This window comes from Balaenoptera acutorostrata, chromosome 9 (genome assembly GCF_949987535.1).
Source record: "Balaenoptera acutorostrata chromosome 9, mBalAcu1.1, whole genome shotgun sequence".
NCBI classification, from domain to species: Eukaryota; Metazoa; Chordata; class Mammalia; order Artiodactyla; family Balaenopteridae; genus Balaenoptera; species Balaenoptera acutorostrata.
In genome coordinates this window covers 100,214,698-100,234,880 of record NC_080072.1, presented here as the reverse complement: position 1 = coordinate 100,234,880, position 20,183 = coordinate 100,214,698, and the positions used below count along the sequence as shown (strand labels likewise).

Genomic DNA, 20,183 nt, shown 5'->3' with positions numbered 1-20,183 from the left:
CATGCTCTTAACCACCAAGATAGTCTGCCTCCACTACAGATGGTACTACATTTTTCTATATTCACAGCTCCTAACGTCAGTGAAAGGCACTAGAAGTTGTTTAGAGGTTAAAAGAAAGCATTCAACTTTTAAAAACCTGAATTGCGTATTATGTACTAGTCGCAATGCTAGTCATGGGGATACAGAGAAAAAGACAGACTCAGCTATAAGGAGCTCCCCACAGTCTAGCACGAGAAGCAGGCGAGTCAGCAAAAGCAGTCCATGAATGTAGCAAGGGGATGCAGAGTGCACAGGGAGAAGAGGCACTGAACCGGCAACATGGGGCCTCAGGACAGGATTCCTAATTTGAGTCTGCGACTAAACTCATTCTCTGAGTTGGACCAAAAGCCCTTAGTATTGTGTGCCCACAGCTGGGTCTACCAGTCTTGAGTCAACTAAAGATCGAAGTTTTGCAAGTTCAAAAAGCAGCAGCAACAATTCTTTTTCCCTTTCCTTCCTCCTAAACAATGACTGGTTGTTGCCCTTTGATTCTCTTGTGCCTAATTAGACTCTGAAGAAGCTAACCAGGCTTCCGTTAAACTTGACTGGAATGATGAGGTTTACAGAATCTTGCAGACATGAAACGTGAATTGGTACCCACTTTCAGGTTTGACTCTGTTCAGCAACTGTCCAAGGCAATGGACAATGGAAGCTACAGGAGGCTGAGCAGTTAAGACTGTAATTCTGTTTACTTCTTTCATAAAAACCATGGTCAAATAGCCCAGAAATAGACCCCCATAAATACAGTCAACTGATCTTTGACAAAGGAGCAAAGGCAACACAATGGGACAAAGATAGTGTCTTCAACAGATGGAGCTGGAACAACTGGACATCCACACGTGAAGAAATGAACCTAGACTCAGACGTTACACCATCACAAAAGTTAACTCAAAATGGATCACAGACCTAAATGTAAAACACAAAACTATAAAACTCCTAAAGATAACAAAGGAGGAAACCTACCTGATGCTGGGTGTGGTGATGCCTTTTTAGATACAGCACCAAAGATAACCCATAAAAGAAATAATTAGCAAGCTGGACTTCACTAAAATTAAAGACTTCCGTGAAAGACAATATCAAGAGAATGAGAAGTCACAGACTGGGAGGAAATATTTGCAAAAGACACATCTGATAAAGGACTGTTACCCAAAATATACAAAGAACTGTTAAAACTCAACAGTAAAAAACCAAACAACTTGATTAAAAAATGGGCCAAAAATCTTAATAGACACCTCACCAAAGGAGATACACAGATGGTAAATAAGCATGTGAAAAGTTGCTCCACATCATGTCACCAGGGAAATGCAAATTAAAACAACAGTGAGATACCATTATACACCTATTAGAGTGACCAAAATCCTGAACACTGACAACAAAGGCTGGTGAGGATGTGGAGCAACAGGAACTCTGGTAACGTTACTGGTGGGAATGCAAAGTGGTACAGCCACTTTGGAAGACAGTTTGGTGGTTTCTTACAAAACTAAATATACTCTTACCACACGATCCAACAATCACGCTCCTTGGTATTTACCCAAAGGAACTGAAAATTTATGTCCACACAAAAACCTGCATGCGGATATTTATAGCAGCTTTATTCATAATTGCCAAAATTTGGAAGCAACCCAGATGTCCTTCAGTAGGTAAATGAATAAATAAACTGTGGTACATCCAGACAAGAGAATATTATTCAGCATTAAAAAGAAATGAGCTATCAAGCTCATGAAAAGACATGAAAGAAACTTGAATGCATATTACTAAATAAGCCAACCTGGAAAGCCTATATACTATGATTCCAACCATGTGACATTCTGGAAAAGGCAAAACTATGGAGACAGTAAAAAAAGATCAGTGGTTGTAAGGGCGTAGCAGGGAGAGAGGTGAATAGGTAGAGCACAGAGGATTGTTAGGGCAGTGAAAATACTCTGTATGATATTATAATGATAGATACACATCATTATACTATTGTCCAAAGCTGTAGAATGTACAACACCAAGAGTGAACTCTAAGGTAAACTATGGACTTCGGGTGATTGTGATGTGTCAGTGTAGGTTCATTCTTGGTAAAAAAATTTTACTTTTTCGTGAGTGATGTTGATAATGGGGAAGGCTACGAACGTGTTTGGGCAGGAGGTCTATGGGAAATCTCCATAGCTTCCTCTTAATTTTGTTGTAAACCAAAAACTGCTCTTAAAAAATAAAGTATTTTTTAAAGGGTCAAATGAGTGAAAACCAGCATCATGGACAGTGCAGGACATCAGCTTTCAGCACTCACCTGAGCAAGATGTCAAGGTGGCCAAGACTGCTGCAGGAAAGCATCAGCTCTGGCACCCATGAGTATGCAAGGAACAGTGCATACATACGTGTGCGTGTGTATGCACAGATATGCACAGATGGGTTCATGGGTGGCAGAGTAATTTCTTTACATACTTAAATTATTGCTGCAGGCTCCTCTTGTCTCTTTGATACATACCGAGCCCCTTTCAACTAGATCTTTTCTTGACAAAGTAACTACTACCAACAGGCTTTCTTCCACTTCATGACATGAAATATTAGTCTAAGCCCCATCCAAACATGAAAAACACTTAACTTATGGTTATTTAGGTATGGATATCTCCCTTGGATATTATTATTTGCAAAAATGTTTAATGCCAATTTAAGTTTCTTCCCTTCAGTCATTACATTTTTGAAGGGCCTCCCTTTCCCACCACAGGTCAATGTTTGCCTCAAAAATGGTAACTCTTTAAATTTTTATTAACCCAAGAAAAACCACAGGGATAGCTTCCTTGCCCCTCAACCCTCTCATCAAAAGTCACAGTGCATTCCAAAGCCAAATAGATTTGACTTTTGAATTATCCCTTGTCTCAAATGTCTATCACTTTCCACTGCGAATAATGAATAATTGACCTTCAGGACATCTGAGATATGAACTATTAGCCTCAGCCTTCACCTCTTAAAGTCTCCAAATGACTTGACCTTAAACATTTTCCATTCTCCCACTTACAAAATGAGGAAGCCAATCTCTTACCTACTCTGTCCTCAAGGCTGTTCTGTCAAAAAGAGTAGAAACTCTGAACTCTTTGGAGTCCTGTATTAATGTATATCATCTTTAGCATCAGTTCGGGGAGTCACAGACTTAATCCACCAATTTGAAACCCTTTCTCCATCCCGTTTCATTACATGTACTCACATGTCCCCCACAACAAAAGACCCAGAATAATCTAAACCTCTTCTTGCCAATAGTGGAATACTGTATATCATCACCATACAAATTTATTTAGGAACAGAGAGATTCCTTTGAATCTCATCATTTTCTTGGATATGCAGTCTCTAAAAAAAAAAGTTACCATTTCTGGAATGGCTTCATGTTACATGTTTACACACTGGCCCACAAAGAAGGAGACTCAAGAAAGAATGTTCCCGCAGAAATCAACAAGGATTCCCAGCCCACGTGGGAACTCTTGTGGAAGCTAGCACGGTATTTCACACTTTGGTATTTTTTTCCTTTCCCTTTCTTTCTTTTTTGTTAAAGAAGATAAAATATTACAGAGATCTTCAAAATTCACACCTGAGTTAAACATTTTGCTGGAAAATTCCACATTAAGGAGAGAAGAACATAATGCAAAAAAAGTATAGGGCTATATACAGGTATTTTGCCAGCATAATTGTTGCGTGTGTGCGTTTGTGTTCTTCCTTCTGCACCAGGAGAAGGGAGAGAGGACAAGATAAGGAGAAATACAGGAAAGGAGAGAAAGAACAAGCGTTCCTGAACTCTGGGGCAGACGGAGCAGACAGAAGAACACCTGTGGGCAGAGCAATGTGCCCAGTGGGCTGAGCGTGGCTCAGCGTTCTGTAAAGAGGAGGGAATTCGGAGAACACAATCATGAATGGATGTGGTTCTGGAAAAGGGGCGGGGCTAAAGAGAAAATAGGGTGACATGAAGACTCAGTCAGAAAGCTTTGCTGAACAGAGAAGACATCAGAGCTTTGGTGGAGACATCAGATTCAAATCTTTTCATAGATTCTAGAATCAGTTCGGAGATTGTGGCTAAGTTCAGAGTCAAAACCTTCTCTCCCCTCTGGTGGTTTGGCACCAGGCAAATGGCTATGCCCAGAATGAGCTGGAGATGAGCTGGAGAATAATGGCAAGAGGTCCTTTTTGAAAGACCACTGTCGCAGTGAAGCCATCTGACATATTTGGAATGAGAGGAGAAGGACACAGGCAAGGAAGGTAAAAATGGTCACCTCCTAGGAGGGCTGTGCGTTTCAAGAGCACTAGGAGGCAGCACAGGGTTTGGTCACAGTTTGGATCTCCAGAGGCCCTTGCTCCTGAAGAAGGCAAGAATTTGGGTTCATTGATAGTGGAGATTCTCTTCTACTCTCCTGAAAGTAATCTGTCCATACAGAGAAGGCGTGACTCCCTTCCTTCCAGTGGGGAATACAGGGCCAGTGGCATAGGAGAAACTTTTTGGTCTCAGTGGAGGTAGGTGGGATGATTCCATCGGTACCAAGATCTAGAAGGAAGGAAGAAACAAGTCAATCGGACAGCTTCTAATGAGGAGGGAAGATGGGAATGAGCAGTGAGTGTTAGCAGGTATGTATGGGGGGGGGGGTTAAGAAAATGTTCTGGAATCAGATTATGGTGACAATTGCACAACCTTGTGAATAAACTAAAAAGCACTGACTTGTACACTTTAAAATGGTAAATTTTATGGAAAGTGAATTATATCTCAAAACAATTCTTTAAAATGTACATTATATGTTTTTCTCTCTTTTTTTTTTTGGTGGAGGTGTCTGAGGCGCTCCAACCTTTGGGGCTGTGCAACAATTGGCCCATAAGAGGCAGCTGCCTTGTTGAACAGTCTGGGTTTGGACAAGCGGGTTCATTTCTTCTGACAAGCTCAGGTCTTCAACCAATCGCCTAACTTGCAAATCTCTGTTTTGTTCTGAATCGGGGAAGGATCTCTCGAGGCATCCGCTGAGAACACTTCTTAGAGTAGATTCTTTGGTTCATTAATCAAAGTTTGAGAGGCTGCTTTTCCCGCTGCATCCCGGGTGGGAGCACGAGGTTAGGGGGTAGCACCCACCCTCCTGCTCTCACGGTGTCAGCCATGCTGGAAGAAGCTCAGGCTCGGGGCAGAACACCCCAGAGCAGAGGAGCTGGCCTGGAGGGGAACTCCTCAGCCCAGGGAAGGACCTGGCCCTTTCTGACAGGAGGGTTTGGAAATTTCCACCCTCCTAGTGAGGAGGGAAATGTTGGCTTTGTTGACATCAGCTCCTTGCCAGGACTGCTCACTGGCTGAGGCTTCTCTTTTAAATCCCACTCCCTAGGGAGAGAGGCCAGTCTGGCGCTCCACGCTGCCCCCTCCCTGCCCCCCCCATCCCCCTTGTCCAGCCCCGTGACAAGCTTTCCTTCCCAAGGTGTTGACCCAGACGCAGCTTCTCACATGTCCCTCGGCCCCGCTGAGGTATCTCTGGGCTCTCCCCTCCGCCTCACCCTGAAGAGTTAAAACTAGTGGAGGAGTTCACAGCCGCTTTGGAGTTATTCTGAGATGCAGTAGGGCTGCTGGCATGGAGTCCTGGGCCAGGAGACGAAGGCCTGCTGTTGTTCCCAGAGGAGCAGGATGACGTTACTGAGAACCAGGAGAGGCAAAAACAAGGGGGAAACAATGAGGCTGGGTCTGGGGACCTCGTGACATTCAGACATGCATCCTCCAAGGGGGCTCACCCTGTCCCTAGCTGCCACCCATCTGCCCAACTCCTACCATGTTAGCATCGACACCCGGCCCCAAAGGGGCCCTCATCATACACGCTCTCCCCGGCCCGGACCCTGGAGAGTGGCATGGCTGGTTCTACGAGTCCCAGACTAGCCAAACACAGGAGATACAGATGCCAAAATCATCCTACTCCAGGACACACCCTGGGCTGGGCATACGCAGCCCCGGACCACGGGGCAGGATGAGCAAAAGAACCAGAAGCCTTGGAAAGGAAGAGAGGAGGAAAGAAAGCAAAGTGCTCAGGGAGGAAAAGAGAAGCTGAGAGCACAGGTAAAGACGGCCAGCCTCTCTGATGTTGCCATCTCCAGATGGTTCGTGGTCTTCCAGAAAGAACACAACCAGGAGTGAGGAGTCCTGGGCCATTCGCTAAGCAGCCCTGTGGCCTGTGGCAACTTGTTTCACTTCCCTGCATCCCCTTTTCGACCTCTGTAATATGGCAGATTTGGATTAAACTGTATTTGAGTTTCCCAAACAGCATTCCGTGGAGAAGGTGACGTATATTTCACCCTCCAAGCTAAGATGCTTTGAAGGGTCGAAGGCACTGGTATTGATAATTATGTCAGGACAAGGGACTGTCAGACACTGGGACTGTCATATGGTCATCCTCTCTAGTTCTTTGAAAAATAGAGTTCTGTAGAAAATTGGTTTGGAAAACCTTGCCTTCCATACAGCTCATTTGTATGGAGAAAGTGTGGCAATTAAAACAAAAACAAACACTTGTTCAAACTTTGCCTACCCAGCATTTCCCAAACTTACTTGATCACAGAAGCCTTTTCTTCCTAGCACAGATTTTAACATCTTTTGAAATACGTTTTGGGAATGCTGACTTACGTAGGTACCTCTCAGTTCTAGTATCCCATTATTTAAAAGAATTCTGGTACTATTCAGAAACCTCATTTTTAGAGCTCACCTGTTCCGGGCATGGTGCTGTGTACAGGAGGGACAGAGAGGGGCCCCAGAGACCCAGAGGGAGACACCTGAAAGGCAACAGAAGCTTATAAATGTCCACTTCTGCTTCCTTCTCCCACCTCTGGCACTTCTCCTAGGATGCTGGGCCCCAGACTCTGCAGAGACAGGGCTCAGCTTCCTGGATGATTTCCTAATCCCAAACCTGCACTCTGTGCCTTGTTTCATAGGAAGGTCTCTGGACCACGTACAGCACCCAGCTCTGGCTCTGCCCTGCTCCCGCGTCTCCCTGCTGCTGACACCAGGCCCTGCCCTCCCTGCTGCGTGTCCCCTGGCAAGGTCTCTTGGGCACTGCCAGGCTGAAGCTGCCCTGCTCAAGTGCTCCGGTGATGAGAGGACCATGCCTCCTGGACCCTGCTGTGGCTGACACTGCTGGATGGCTGCCTATTTTCCAGTCCCTTCTTCTTCCTTTTGTAAAAAATATTTATTTATTTTATTTATTATTTATCTATTTCAGCTGCACCGGGTCTTAGTTGCGGCACGCGGACTTCTTAGTTGCGGCATGCGTGTGGGATCTAGTCCCCGGACCAGGGATCGAACCCTGGCCCCCTGCATCGGGAGTGTGGAGTCTTACCCACTGGACGACCAGGGAAGTCCCTCTTCTTCTTTCTTAAAAGACCCCTGCACTTGCTCAGGGCAGCAGAGCCCCCAGCCCTAACCACCCTGTTTCAGGCTTCCCATCTTGATGCATGAGTGGACCATCCACTCTCCCGAGGTAACTGGAGGAGATGAACTGCGGTCTCTGAAGCCTTTCATCTTGCCCTGGATACTTCACAGCATCATCAACTCTGAGTTTGGAAGGGACCTAAGATGATTTAGCTTAACCTCCCACGCAGTTCAGGAATTCCCCCCCCCCTCAGTATTACTATCCTAGCGCAACCTGCAACAAGACGTAATAAAAAGAATAGACATTGTGGCCCAACAGATCTGGGGGTGAGCCCTGGCTTCACCACTGTCTGTGTGATTTGGGCAAGTTACTTAACCCCACTGAGATTTGGTTTTCTCATCCGTAAAATAGCAGTAATACCTCCCTCATATTTTCTTTTCATTAAGATTTAATGAGATAATGTCCGTAAAGCTTCCAACTCAATGCCTGGCCAACAGCGCAAGGCTGTTAGTTCCCTTCCTTCCAGCAGGAAGCTGTCAACTGTTGTGTGTTTCTAGCTAGAAACTGTTTATTTCTTCATTTGAGCTGAACCCTGCATACTTTTCCTCCCCCTTATTCTTCTCATGCTGACCTGGGACGCTCAGATCAACCTTTACAAAGGACCTTGCAAGGAAGTTCTGCTCAGGGAGCAGTGATTGGCGATCCTCCCCTCCCCAGTTTGGAACATCCCATCCCGACAGGATGCAGCATGTACTCATTTCCTAATTAATCAGCAATTGTTCTGCTGCTTTCATTTACCTGCCCTTTTACAAGGAACCTCCTCAGTCGGCTGGGGCCCACCAAGGGTGGAGACAGGTGTGGAGCAGCGTGGTAAGAGGTAAGAGATGTTATCGGTAATCTCCCTCTTCTCCACCCCTCCCTGCTGCCACACACCCAGAAATTTGGTGTTGTTTTTAAACAAATAATTATTTAGTCACTGCGACCAGCTTCTTCTGCTTCCTTCTGGAGACACACTATACATATGCAAGCAGACATAGATATGGTTCCTTTAACATTTTGTATATAAATGGAAGCATTCTGTGCACACTGGTCTGAATAATTTTGCCTTTTTTTTTTCCTTCCTTCTCTCTCTGTCTCATTCTTTTTTTTTTCCCCCCTTGACTGTGTATCTTAGAGATCATTTCACATCAGAAGCAGAAGAAACTATGTCCTAGTCCCACGGAGAGTGTCCCAATGAGACCTGAGGAGAAGACAGGATTAGAACATTTTCTCTAGTCTCTTCCTTCAGGATGCCACAAGTCTTAATGTGATTATTTATTTAACATCTTTCTCCCCCACTAGGCTGGGGAACTCATGAGGGCAGGATGATGCCTGCGTGGTCCCCTGCTGTGTCCTCAGTGTCTACTGCAGTGCCTGGAACTTTGCAGGTGTTCAGTAAATATGTGTTGAATGCACGATGAGAACCCATGACACTCCTTTACGGCTCCTCCGTGCCTCCCACCACTTTCCTCCACGTTGGTGTCCCGGGCTGGGATTGAACCAAAGTGATAACTACCTCCCATCTATTCTAAACAAAGCCCCATGTTTAAAGATTCTGACTCTCTTATGACATGGTTCAGTTTCCTTAACATGGTCTACAACGCCCTACATGATTTAGCCCCCGCCTACCACTCCAGCTTCCTCTTTCACACACTCTCTCTCACTCCTCGGGTTCCATTCCAACCTTCTTTGCTTCCTCTCCCCACCCACCCCAGCCTCAGGACCTTTGTACACACTGTTTCCTCTGCATAGAATGTTCTTCCCGACACTATCTCCACCCTTCCGTCCTGTCTCCCACCGCAACTCAGACCTTTTCCCCATTCAAGTCTACTCTTTCTTCTGCTGTCAATTTGAGCATCATTCCTCAGAGAAGCCCCTGACATCTGGACTAGGTTAGGTCCCTCAAATACCCGCACATCTTCTCTGGAGGCTTCATCACAAATTGCATTTGTTTAATGTCTGTTTTCCTTGCTAGACTCTAAGCAGAGATCACCAGTAAGTATCCTGTGCACCACCATATCCCAGTGCCAAACAGATGGTGGGTGCTCAGTAAGTATTTAAGACAGCAATGGTGAATGAATATCACATTGTCTCCAACCTAAAACTGTCAACGGTTCTTCATATCTTTGAGAGTAATTTAGCATCCACGACCCACCATGATCTAGCTCTCATCAACCTCTCTGTCTTAGTCCTAAACCCTTAGCTCCAGCCAGACCAAAAGGCTTGTGATTCCCCAAATGCATCATGTTGTTTTATAATTCCATGCCTCTCACACACTGTTCCTTCTGCCAGCTATGCTGTTCTTTTTGCTAAGTCCTAATCTGTTCTCCAAACAAATCAGGGGGTTAGCCCTCCCACACCCCATTCTGATTTGGGGGTCTTTTATCTGTGCTCCCAAAGCACTCTTGCAGGGCTCTTCACATCTGCTTCACCCCTCCATCTACTTCATTGCAATTTTTTGCATTTTCTGGTTCCTCCTTCTCAGTTTCTTTCCTTGGTGCTCTCCCTTTGCCCATCCCTCAAAAGCTAGTGTTCCCCAGGGTTGAGACCTCAACTTTCCTCTTTGCTTCCTCTGTACAGACTCCACAGGTGAGCTCCTCCTTACCCAGGATTCCAACTACCACCTGTGTGCTTATGACCCCCAGTCCATTTCTCTATCTTAGCCTTTCCTCCTGACCTCCAGACCCATTATTCCAAGTGCCCAGGGGCATTACCACTTGGGTGTCCCACAGGCCTCTCTGTATATCATAATGATGTAAAGAATAGAAATCATCATTTTTTCCTACTCCTAAGCCAGCTCCTCCCCCTGTGTTTAATTGTTCCATCGACAGCACCAGCTTCTACCCAATCAGCCCAGCCTGAATGCTGAGAGTCATCCCAGAGTATTCTCTTTCCTTTATCGCTCTCCCTGCCCCACCCAGTTTTCAATTTATTAACCAAGACCTAATAATTCTACCTTCTAGTTATCTCCTGAATCTCTCCCATCCGCTTCATTCTTACCAAATGGGTTTGCTTCAGCCCTTATAATGTCTCTGCTGGATAACCGCAGTCACATCTAACTGGTCTCTCTGAAACCAAATGTGATGCCTCTCAAACCACCCTTTATAACTACAGTCAAAGTGATCGTTCTAAAAAGCAATCAGATCACACTAATGCCCTACTTCAAATCCTTCAGCAACTCCCCAGGGCTTCAAGTTCCTTAGCCCTGCTCATAGCCCCTTCTGTCTGGCCCTTGCTGATCTATCCAGCCTCATCTTTCAACATTCCTCCATGTGGAACCACCTGCGATTCCGTGCATATGCCCCCTTCTCCCTCCTCCATACCGCTGTTCTCATACTATCCCCCTGGGGGAATTCCACCCCTCACTTATTTGCCTCTTCACTCTTTCTTGTCTTTTTAGACTCAGCTCAGGTATTAATTATCTCCTTGGGGAAGCCTTCCCTAACCACCACCTCCCAAGGCTTTGTTAGCTGCTACTCCTAAGTTCTCCAAGAGAAATCATCATGTTGTTTATCATTTGTTTATTTGTCTGTCTCTTCTGCTAGGCAGTGAGGTGCTCTGGGACAGGGAACAAATATTACTTATTTGTGCATCCCTAGCACTCAGCACAAAGACCAAAACATAGTAGATGGTCGATAAATGTTTAGTGAAAGAATAAACAATAGTATAGTTTTATGAAATAGCTATGTCCCACCCAGAACGAGGCTGAATCTCACCCATCCTTGAGTACTAAAAGACAGAGGACAACACCATTATCCCCAATTCCCTTAACCTTCAACCGTCACCATCCCTAGGGTTGAAGAAGAACCTTCCCCCTCCCCCCCACCCTCCAGGCACCATCTCTCTCCTAGATAGAGAAGACATTTCATATCCTCCAAACTTCCCATTCTGCCTGAACTTCAAATTATTCCCAGCCCTGACTTCTCCCCCTTGAACTCCAGAATCACAGATATAACTGTCTGCATAACCCTTCCTCTTGGATGCCTAGGAGGTAAGTCTAACTTAATACGACCAGCTCTGAATACTTAGTCTTTTTTCCCCCTCAAACCTATTCCTCCTGCAGTCTTCATCATCTCAAAAAATGGCAGCACCTTCCAAGCAGCTGCTCAGGTCACAAGCCTTGAAGTCATCTTGGCCTTATTTCTCACACTCCATATCTGAGTTAACAGCACATCTTGTTGGCTCATGGTTGAAATGCATTCAGAATCCAGCCACGCCTCCTCACCACCATGATCTCCACCCTAGCCCAAGCCTCCACCACTCTCAGACTGACTGTTGTAATTCTCAGGCTGGTATCCTGCCTCCACACAAATTAATCTCCACATAGCAACCCATGTCAGTTCTCCAGTGGCTTCTTATTTCACTCAAACTAAAAGCTAAGGTCCTTTCGATGGCCTCCGAGACCGTGGTGAATGGCTTCCTGTTACTTCCCCATTACTTCTCTGACTTCATCTCCCACTTCTCACCTCCTTCCTCACCCTGCCCTGGTGACACTGGCTTCCTTGCTGTTCCTCAAACATGTCAGGTCTTCTCATTTTCTGATTTCTCTACATGGAACACTCTAACCCTCAGATATTTCGTTCCCTTTCAATACTTAGATCCCTTCTCAAATGTCACCCTATCAGAGAGGTCTTTTCTTACCCCTCTACTATAAAAGCATCTCCCCGTAATCACTTTCTATCTCCTTATCCTTCTTTATTCTTCTTTATATTATATGTATTTTGTATACAGCATCTCTTTGTTTATATATTTATTCCTTGCTCTCCAACCCCCATCTTCTTTAGGACGGGGAGGACTCTTTGCCCTCCAGGCTTCATCTCCCCCAATGCTTGGCAGGCAACTTGGCTCCTGGCCACTCACCAGACGGGAACTGTACATGGGTGATTTGATGGGTGTGGCCACGGGGCAGTTGATTCGCTTCTCCTTTTGGCGTCGGTTGCAGAACCAGACCCTCACCACCTCCTTCTCCATGGATAACTGCTCTGCAATCATGGAGATCTCCTCTGAGCTGGGTTTGGGGTTCTACAGAAACCAAAGGGATAGAGTAGTCAGGAGGAGACGGGAATAGGATCAAGAACTGTGCGTGGGGAACAGATGTTCCAAAGAAGCAGGATAGAACAATAGATGGAGCAAAAGCTTTAGAATCGGACCTACGATGGAATAGTGGCTGGAGCACTTACTCTGTGGCCTTAGGAAACTTTCTGAACCTCTCTGAGCCTCAGTCTTATCATCTATGAAATGAGAGAAATAATGCCTACCATATAGGATGATTATGAAGATTAAATGAGAAAATGTGTATAAACTGCCAAGCACAGGGCCTGACACAGGGTGGAGGCTCTTCTCTCACTCCTTCTTCAGAAGTTCTGAAAAGAGGAGCCCACTGATGAGTTAGGTAGGGCAGGCAGAATCCCCAGAACACACGCTCCCTTCTGTTCTTTCCTCAGAATCTGATACCCTTCTCTCGCATCATTTCTTGCTGCCTACCTCAAAATAGGAAATGATAAAGTTAAAACATGTGGACCCATCAAGACTATAGAGGAGACATGTGTGTATATACATATATATATATATATATATATGTATGTATATACACACACACACACACACATTCCAATACATATCCATCACTCCTTTGTTCTGACCCCTCCCACCCCCACCCAATCTTTGTTCTTAACTCCCTTCTCTCCCTTCTGCACCCTCCCTTACTCTTGCTGCTCTGAGAAACTTAATCAGAAGGAAAAGCCAGGTCTTGTCATCCTGCCAGCAGGATGCAGCCATCAAGTCCTGAGTCATATGTGCTGGAGAGTCTGCTGGAGAGACAGGAGTCCTGGAGGCCTGGGGCCTACAAGGTGGAACTAGGCCACAGGCGAGCCCTTTAGGGACTATGCGGTGTGGATGGAAGCTCTGGAGGCTGGTACCTAAGGGATCCTGATTAGAGGCTGTTTAGACCACACCTGTTTATCCCTCTTCTCTTCCCCAGCTCCCCCGGGGCACATAACTGGTATTATTAGCGTCCACAGATTGGCTCAAGAATATACTTTTGCTGCAAGTTCAAAAAGGTGTCTGTATGTAATATGACTGCAAACATTTAAATGTATGAAGAAGAAAGAAATAGAAGGACGTGCATTTAGATGGCATTTGGTGGTGGATTTTTTTCCTGCTTCCCTGCATTTTCCAAATTGTTTACAATGAGCATTTATTATATATATAATTTGAAAAATACAAAACAATGCAAAGAAAATGAAGAATTTATCTACAATGCCCTGGCTTTGCTCCCTTTATCTCAACTGGATACAGGGATACACTCTCCTCTGGGATTCCATACCCCAGTCTTTAACTCTCCCGGCTCGAGGGACAATGGGCACCAAACAGAGGTCAGGGCGAGAAGGGTCAGTGGAGGAGGAAGTTTCTGGAACCCAGCCTCTCATTCAAACACCGGGGCACCTGGAGGGGGAGCGTGTCTCTGTGTCCCGACCCTTTCCCAAGGCAGGTGTGTGGGGGCTCAGGGGTGGTGCCGAGGGGCTTGTGTGCGTCTGCTCAACCCCTGTGCAAGTCGGCCCACCCATTACCACCCAAAGGGTCTGCTCACATCTTGAAATCTCTTCTCCAGAGTCAGACGGATGCTGGTCTCGATGCTGGTCCGCTTCTTCCTCTTCCTCCCGAACACTTCACTGAGGGTGGGGTAAGAGCTGGGGGTGCTCACGGAGGGGTCTGATGGAGAGGATTCTGTGGGGGAGGGGAGAGAGCAGGGGAGGCTCAGAGAAGGGAAGGCAGCTGGTTCAGGCTCTGGCTCGATGGACTTGGGGTCCAATGACCCTTCCCGGCAGGTTCTGCAGCCCCCTCCCCGACACAGGGGAGCCAGACGGACCAAGAATCCTGCTTCCCCTCGTTGCTCTGGGCAAAGGTCCTCCATGCCTCTCACTGCCGTGCCTCCAGCGTTTGCGGTCATGGTTCAGGAACACCCAGACATCAGCGGCATGTGTGGGTGTGAGTGGGTGCAGGCAGAGCTCCTACGAGTGACGCCCATGAGCCTGTGTTTTATAAGTAGGCCTGGATGTGAATCCCGAGGAAAATGAGGACTGGTGTTTTGAGCTAAAGGCAGTGGCACTTGGTGGCGGAATGTTGGTGTGGAAGCCACTTCCTTTTCAGTGTGAGTGTTGGGGCTGAGGCTGTATGAGGGGTCGGCGGGGATGTCCCTTAGGAAGGATTCAGGCGCAGCCAGGGAATCGCACTAGAAATGATCCGCAAGATCCCTTCCCGAAGATCCTAAGACCTTCTGATCACCTCTTTCACTTCGGCGCTCCAGTAAAACCTCCGAAGGATCAGCCTTCCCTGGGCGGGGGTGGGACAGGGTGGGGTGGGGACCTTCCTCACCCCCTCCCTTGTTTCCACGTGGAGCAACTTCCGAGAGGGTCACACCCTTGGCTGCCCATCGCCCGCTTTCCTCTCTCTCCATAGTAACCACTGACCCACACTGTCTATAGACGAGAGCCCAGCCCTGATACTGGCTCTGCTCCTAGACCAGTGGTTCTCAACCTGGGGCGAGATTCTATACCACCCTCACTCCCCCAGGAGACGTTCGGCTCTATCTGGAGACATTTTTACACGTCTCAACAGGGGGCAGGTGCTCCTGGCATCTAGTGGGTAGAGACCAGGGGTGCTGCTAAAGAGCCGACAATTCATAGCACCGCCTCCACCGCAGAGCAATCTCTGGCCCAAGCTGTTGCTAATGCCTTGGCTGAGAAACCCTGTCCCATGCTATGCCATGACACCAAGCTCTTCCATTCATTATTGCAAACGTTTTGCCCTTGGCTTACAACCCGGACCTCCTGGCCACTCCCCCCTCCCCCCAACACCTGACTGAATCCTCCTGCAAACTCCACGCTTGCTGTAAGGCTTTCCCAACCAGTCTAGCTCAGAGTAACTCCCTGCCCTCTGAAAACATACTCAAGAATTAGCCAGATGAAGATCTTGCGTTGTGTCTATTGCCTCCTCCTCCCGGCCATGTGACCCTAGAGAGCCTACTTCCCTATGCCCCTGACCTAGACCTAGTCCAGACAGCAGTCTGGGTAAGTGTGTTTGCTCTGCAGACCCGACCTTTGTCTCTGGCGAGCTGTCCTACGGTCTAGGCTGGGTGTGTCTGGGGTAGGAATAAAATGGGGCAAGTCTTCGTGGCCGCAGACCTAAAGCTATGTCTTCCATGCGCTTTATCAGTAGTGAAGCTGACATTTTCATCTCTACTTGGCTGTCTCCTGTGTCTTATTACTCAGTTGGTTCCAGACTCAGGAGGAGAGGAAAGGGTGCTATGTATTGACTGCCAAAAGCCCCAACACAGAGGACTTCCCTGGTGGTCCAGTGGGTAAGACTCCAGGCTCTCAGTGCACGGGGCCCGGGTTCCATCCCTGGTTGGGGAACTAGATCCCACATGCATGCTGCAACTAAGAGTCCACATGTTGCAACTAAAAAAAAATATCCCGCATGCTGCAACTAAGACCCAGCGCAGCCAAAATAAATAAATAAATAAATAAATAAATAATTTTAAAATGTTGTTAAAAAAAAGAAAGAGAGAAAGCCCCAACACGGACTAGTCACCATCCCCTTCCCTGCAGACCTTCTAAGGCTCCATCCATCCTCGTGTCCCTGAGGCCTACCTGCATCATTCAGCCACTTCTCCAGCAGCGGCTTGAGCTTGCACATGTTCTTGAAGCTCAGATTTAGAGCCTCAAATCTGGAGATGGTAGTCTGGCTGAAGTCGTTGCCATACAGCTTTCCCATCGCCAGACCCACGTCTCCCTGCACGCGGGGACGGAGAGGGAAGAACTTTGAGAGGTAGGCCCCGTCTCTCCTTTGTCCACATCCCTCACCATCCTAGCGCCTATCCACACCCAGCGAACCTTTGCTCACCCTGGCTCCCTTCCAGTTTCTTCCCTCTAAGATGGAGACTTGGTTATTTCTCTCCCTAGACTCTGAGTGCGCTGTGCCCTCGTGCCTAGCTCCTTGCCTGGCTCTCATTCCTCTCCCCTCCACCAGCAGTGTTCCCATTTTCCCTACCAACGGCAACTGTGCCCCAGTCTCAGGGGACGCAGGAACACGGTGGGTTTGCCCCAAACACAATGAGCTCTTAAAACCTCCACTCGGGAACCCCAGTCTCTACTCACTCAACCCAAGTTCTTCCACCTCCTTGCCCCAAACCGAACCTGTGTGAAGCCCAGCTTAATGCGCCTCTGCTTGAAGGTCTTGGCAAACTTTTCCAGCTCCTCCAGGTCACTGGGCTCATCAGCTCCTCCAGAGCTGGGGAGATGCTTGGGGACTGGGAGATGCTGGGATGCTTCCAGATGCGGTTCTAAAGAGGATTCTGGCACTCCAGGGCGCCCAACTGCCTAAGAGCAGACACACACCAAGCCAACCCACAAACAGTCAACAGATCGAACGCATTTCCGGGTATTTTGTGCTAATAGGCCCACTTAGAGGATGACAGATTGGATTCCTATTATTTTGATGGTGTGGAAGTGGAAATTGGAGTCTCTATGAAGGGACTAGCAAATAGCTGGAGTAGCTGGGGTAGAAACCGTAGGAGTGTGGGACAGGGAGGTGGCCTTTCTGGGTTTTAGTCTATGACTCACTATTTGACTCTGAGCAGGTAACTTCCTCCTTTCAGTTTTCTACCATAAAAGGAGCTAGCAGACTTGTTTACAAAGATCCCCAAAACAGATCTCAGAACGGGACAAGGAAAAGGTTGTTTGCCTTGCCTGTTCTTTTCCACAAAGCAAACTAACTGAGGTGCTCAACAGGCATTAACTGAAAATAACAGACAGCATCTGAGATTCATTGCATTAATGGAATTTCCATAAAATTCCAAACTCTTGTGACTGCCATTTTACTTTCTAAACAATCATTTTCTTTCATGAGAGTATTTTGTTTTTTGTTGTTTTTAATCAAAAGTATTCCAATGCTGTCTAAGTGCACCTTGATCTCATTTGTGGTTGTCAGGAGATGTTCTTTCTTTAGTTTATTTTCATAGGAGAACAGACCCTTATACCTAGAATCCATGTTGTGCCCATTTGGGGTCAGGAATAAATCCCACCTGTCCACGGAGAAGGAGCAGAAACCCATTAGGCTTGGGGTCCTAATGGGCTTGTGTCCAGGGCAGGGGCTGCTACCAATGTGGATGACGTGGCCTAAGTCCACCCTCTTCTCACTCCTTTCCAGTTTACTCTTTTCCGAGACTGGGGTTAACTTTACCCCTTTCTTCCAAGATATTCAGGCTTCCCATTCAGACAGGCAGCCTTGTGATGACCAGAGAGAAGTTAAGGACTCTTTTCCCCCCAAGGGAGGGTCTTTTAGAACAGAATGATTTGAAACCATTAGGCTTTGATCCTGTTCCGCGGGGGAGGAGGTGGCGTGGACCAGACTCTCAGGACAAAGCCTCGGTCTTCTCTCAGCCTTCCTTTTCATGAACTCATTTGTTCCTTCATCCGACAAACATGTCTTGAGCTCTCTGCTCGACCTTCCCCCTTCACATCCAATCAGCGGCCGAATTGCACTGAGTCAACTTCCCCAACATCCCCTGTCGGCCCCATCTCTCTACCTTTATTGCCACCACCCAAAGCCAGCCCCTTTACTGCTGCCCCAGGATCATCTTCATAACCTTCCAAACAGTCTCTCTGCTTCTGGTCTCGCCCGGCTCTCGTGTTATAAGACACGAGAGGTGATCTTGAACCCTCTCTCAGATCTCTTCCAGATCTAAGTCTGTGATGATGCGATTCGGAGAGCAGTCAGGAGAAGGTCCAAGAGCTCAGACTCTGGTGTCCCCATTTCTATTAGCCACTAGGGGGCACCCACCCCCCTTCCAGGGGCCTCCAGTGGACTCTAGCCCTGTAAAGCCAGGGCCCTGAGTGATCCACGGGGATCTTAGCCCTGAGAAGGGACATTAGGGTCTCTGCAGTCATTCCCAGCTGTTCCACACGTCCATCTCTGCAGAGGCGTCTCAAGCAGCGGTGCAGGCATTAACTGCCCCGGGTCACCCAGATAAGGGGAGGAGCGGCAGCTCCAGTGTAGCTCCTGCTGCCCTCGCCAAGCCACACTCCCTGGCGTGAGGCCGCGTCTGGCCAGAGGAAGAGGTGCCTTTTTTCTCCCTGGCAAACAGGTGCTGTGTGGCACCAAGGCAGCTCTGCAAAGGGCCCTCTCACAGGCCTCCATCCTCCTGACCCGTGCTTTGTCCCCTCCAGGAAGCAGTCTAGAAGAGCAGCTCTTAAGAGAGGCCCAGAGGTGAGAGGCCCTGGCTTGGTACCAGTTCTCAGGACATCAGGTCTCTGGGCTTCTGGTCTCCCCCTTGGTGCTTGAGAGCACCTGGGCAGGCCTGGCGGTCACCTTGGCATCCTTGGAAAGTTAGCCGATCCCTGGTTCTCAGAGGAGTGATGCCAGGGCCTGACTGGGGCGGCAGTGGAGTGCCTGCACACAGAGCAGGCTAGCCCGGGAGCTGGGATCTCTGGCTTCTGATTCTGGCTCCACCAGTGACACTGGGTCCCTCATTTCCTCTGGCTGTGGCTTGAATTTGCCCCTGTGCCGACTGGGATAATCCCTTGCGATTCCCTCTTCCCAGAGGGGTAAGTGTACCGTCAAGGGGGTGGGGGAAGCCTAGGAGCTCAACTCTGTCAGGAGCTGAGACAGGAAGAATGTGGGTGTTTACCTGGGACGCCAGGCCAGGCCCAGTCTGCGGGAGGAGGAGAGAGCTTTGCTGCTGTGGAAAGGGGAGAAGATTTGACTGCAGACCTGGGTGAAAGGGGAGGAACAAAGGAGCAAACGAATCAAATCCAGGCCAGCTGAAAAGACATGCTCTACACCTTTGGAACCGTGATAACTGTCCCCGCCCCGCCCCCCCACCGCCACCCCCACCCCCACCCCGCGCTACCTAATCATGTCCATCCCCCCCTCCCCCCCCCTCCGCCTCCAGCCTTATGGAGAGGTCCCCATGGACACTGTCAGGATTGCCACACACAGGTGGAGGCGAATCAGACACGGGGATACACAGATGTAAACAGCAGTCCCCAAACCAGTCCTTCTGCTTGCCCGCCTGCCTGGAGTGGTGCAAAGGCTGAGGAGGGTCAAGGCAACCTGCTCTGGGATTTGATAACCAGGCCTGAAGAAACCCAAGAGGGAGGGAGATGTGGGCATGACGACTAAGAATTCAAGCTGGAGCTGAGGGTTTCCGTTTTGCCTGCAGAAGCACCTGGGATGGCTACAAAGGCCTAGCCAGATCTGCAAAGATGCCGGATCAAGGGAACGCTGCCATACAGCTCCAAAGGGCAGCAGCCAATTGCCAGAGGCTCTTGGCAGGACCCAGACATTGAACACTTGGGAGGAAAGGCTGAGAGAGAAGGGAAGAGCAGGAGGCAACCCTCCCTGGTGGTACGGACTCTACCTGCTCATGGCACGGCCTGAGGATCGCTTTCTCCAGGAAAACTGTCCATGAAGGGCTCTGCCTGGATGGTGGTCATGCCAGTGGCCTCCCTCTAAGAAGAGCCACAGCCAGGAACTCTCACTCTCACTGTGGGAATGGGGCCATCAAACTACAGAAGCACACAGTGAGGAAGGTCACCCCAATCACTCAGCACGCAGCAGAACTTAGGGTTCTCTGTTGTCCCTAAGCTGTTCTGGGTCACTGATGTGTAGATCTACTGATGCTGACCATTTTGCTCCTCAGTCTAAAACAACCAAGGCTTAATTTTTCGTTATTAAAATACATAGGCAAAAAAGCTCT

General features: G+C 48.1%; 1 protein-coding gene across 1 annotated transcript in view; it reads right to left on the bottom strand.

Annotated features, from left to right (window-relative positions):
* Nucleotides 1–3,445: 3,445 nt before the first annotated feature.
* The window catches only part of POU2F3 (POU class 2 homeobox 3), an 80,123-nt gene continuing 63,385 nt past the window's right edge, over nucleotides 3,446–20,183 (bottom strand). The window contains exons 6-13 of the mRNA XM_007196682.2: nucleotides 19,113–19,195; nucleotides 16,621–16,803; nucleotides 16,075–16,216; nucleotides 14,013–14,149; nucleotides 12,284–12,445; nucleotides 6,722–6,788; nucleotides 5,532–5,667; nucleotides 3,446–4,548 (exon numbers count right to left, since the gene is read on the bottom strand). Coding sequence (XP_007196744.1) covers nucleotides 4,509–4,548; nucleotides 5,532–5,667; nucleotides 6,722–6,788; nucleotides 12,284–12,445; nucleotides 14,013–14,149; nucleotides 16,075–16,216; nucleotides 16,621–16,803; nucleotides 19,113–19,195 — 950 coding nt within the window. The 3' untranslated portion in view covers nucleotides 3,446–4,508. The remainder of the gene's footprint in view (nucleotides 4,549–5,531; nucleotides 5,668–6,721; nucleotides 6,789–12,283; nucleotides 12,446–14,012; nucleotides 14,150–16,074; nucleotides 16,217–16,620; nucleotides 16,804–19,112; nucleotides 19,196–20,183) is intronic.